At 50.9% G+C, this 1,557-nt stretch overlaps 1 protein-coding gene across 1 annotated transcript; it reads right to left on the reverse strand.

Moving 5' to 3' along the window:
• Positions 1–146: 146 nt before the first annotated feature.
• EMH_0093500 (uncharacterized protein) lies at positions 147–1,546 on the reverse strand (the record flags this gene model as incomplete). The annotated part of the gene is made up of 4 exons (XM_013501987.1): positions 147–486; positions 777–907; positions 1,282–1,394; positions 1,519–1,546. The coding sequence occupies 4 exons, from the start codon at positions 1,544–1,546 to the stop codon at positions 147–149; spliced, it is 612 nt and encodes a 203-aa protein (XP_013357441.1).
• Between the last annotated feature and the right edge of the window lie 11 nt (positions 1,547–1,557).

Here is a 1,557-nt window from a genome sequence, read left to right on the forward strand (position 1 = left end):
TATGCGAGAAGTAAGCGATGCCAGGCAACAAACGGTGCAGTTAAGAGCCTCAGCAACCTCTGCAGCTCTCACTCGTATTTCCTCACAGAAATATAAAGTTTCCGCAAGTCTCACAGCATCCACGGCTGGTGCGCCAGTTTGCTCGTTTAGCCCCCATTAGCACAAAGAGGAGACACAAGGAAGCAACGGAGACAAGAAAATGACGACGTCGAGAAACTGCAGCATGCTACCTCGAGGATGTTAGAGTTGGCGCCTGAAAGCGATTCCGAGCCGACTTCTTCGTGATCAAACGCCACAGCCATCAAAATGTCGCTCTTGCTTTGCTTCGCCTCCACCAGCGCCTCAAAGGCGGCGAATGTCGATGCCAAGTTGTCTAGCCGGGGGCTTTCGATGAACTCTGAGTGAATGCCCGACAGGCGGCTAGGCGTGGCGTCCATAAGACAGAAATCCCAATCCAGCAGTTTTGCGCCAGGAACCTCAATAGTTCTACAAGGCAAAGCACAAGAACAAATAGTAACTTGGGAGTTCGTTCCAGGCAGATACGGCCTCACTGAGGGGCACGCGGCTCTACGAGCTGTACTTAGGACGGTATCCCGACCAAGGACAGCAGACATGATGAGAGAGCATAAGTTGACCGCGATACGGCAACGAAAGAACACTCTTATGCCATCAACAGCTTCACAGCCTGAACACCCCTGAGCTGAACCAGGAAGTTCGCGCATCCAAGTGAAAACTGTTCGCCCGATTGCACCAAAGAGACCGAAAGTTGCTCTCACTGCCTGACTAGACGTTCTAGCGCTGGTGGCAAGCGTTGGGCCGCATCCTTATTCTCTTGCTTTTCGTCCTCGTTGCCCTGGCTCAGCTGCTCGGCTATGGCGGAACACAATATTGGTTGTAGGTGTTGCTCCTGCGGAAATGAACGACTTTACGGTATCTGGTTTCATGTATGTATCTTGGGCACTGTGCAGCCAAAAGAAGCAGAGAGCGTGCCACCCGTCAAATTAAAAGGGGATTTTGTATTGCAAACACAGGCTTGTCATGCTCCTCTGTTCTGAGGCACTCTTCTCCACCCCACGCCTAAAAATTGCAAAGGCTTCCGTCGTAAGACCTGAGCCTGACAGTATATTTGGTACTGCCAGGAACTGATCTGTTCTACTGAGGCGGTGAACGTCTAGGCTTTTTAATACACAGCAGACCAATTTTTGCTGAAGAGCCGTGGAGCGATTCACAAAGACAAAGCGAGATAAGAAGAATTGCCATGGAGTGGACCCTAGTGCTCACTTTGTTGATTTTGAAGGCCCCAATTTCCTCGGCTGTTTTCAAGTGTATAGCGAGGTTCGGCACGTAAAACAGAGGCTTTGAGATGCGCAGCAGCCTCTCCTCCACTTTATCCCCTGCAAGGCCACCCAAAGTAGAACCTCGATACACGTGTTAGCTTACATGCGGCCACTTACGACATTTTTGGTCCAGAGTAGTACTTTATACGTGCGTTCAACAGCACGGCAGGATAGTCCTTACCAACGCGAAGAGCAACCTTCCCAGCCATGCCAAGTCCCC

This window comes from Eimeria mitis, genomic scaffold (assembly GCF_000499745.2).
Source record: "Eimeria mitis Houghton genomic scaffold, Emh_scaff8027, whole genome shotgun sequence".
Lineage (NCBI taxonomy): Eukaryota > Apicomplexa > Conoidasida > Eucoccidiorida > Eimeriidae > Eimeria > Eimeria mitis.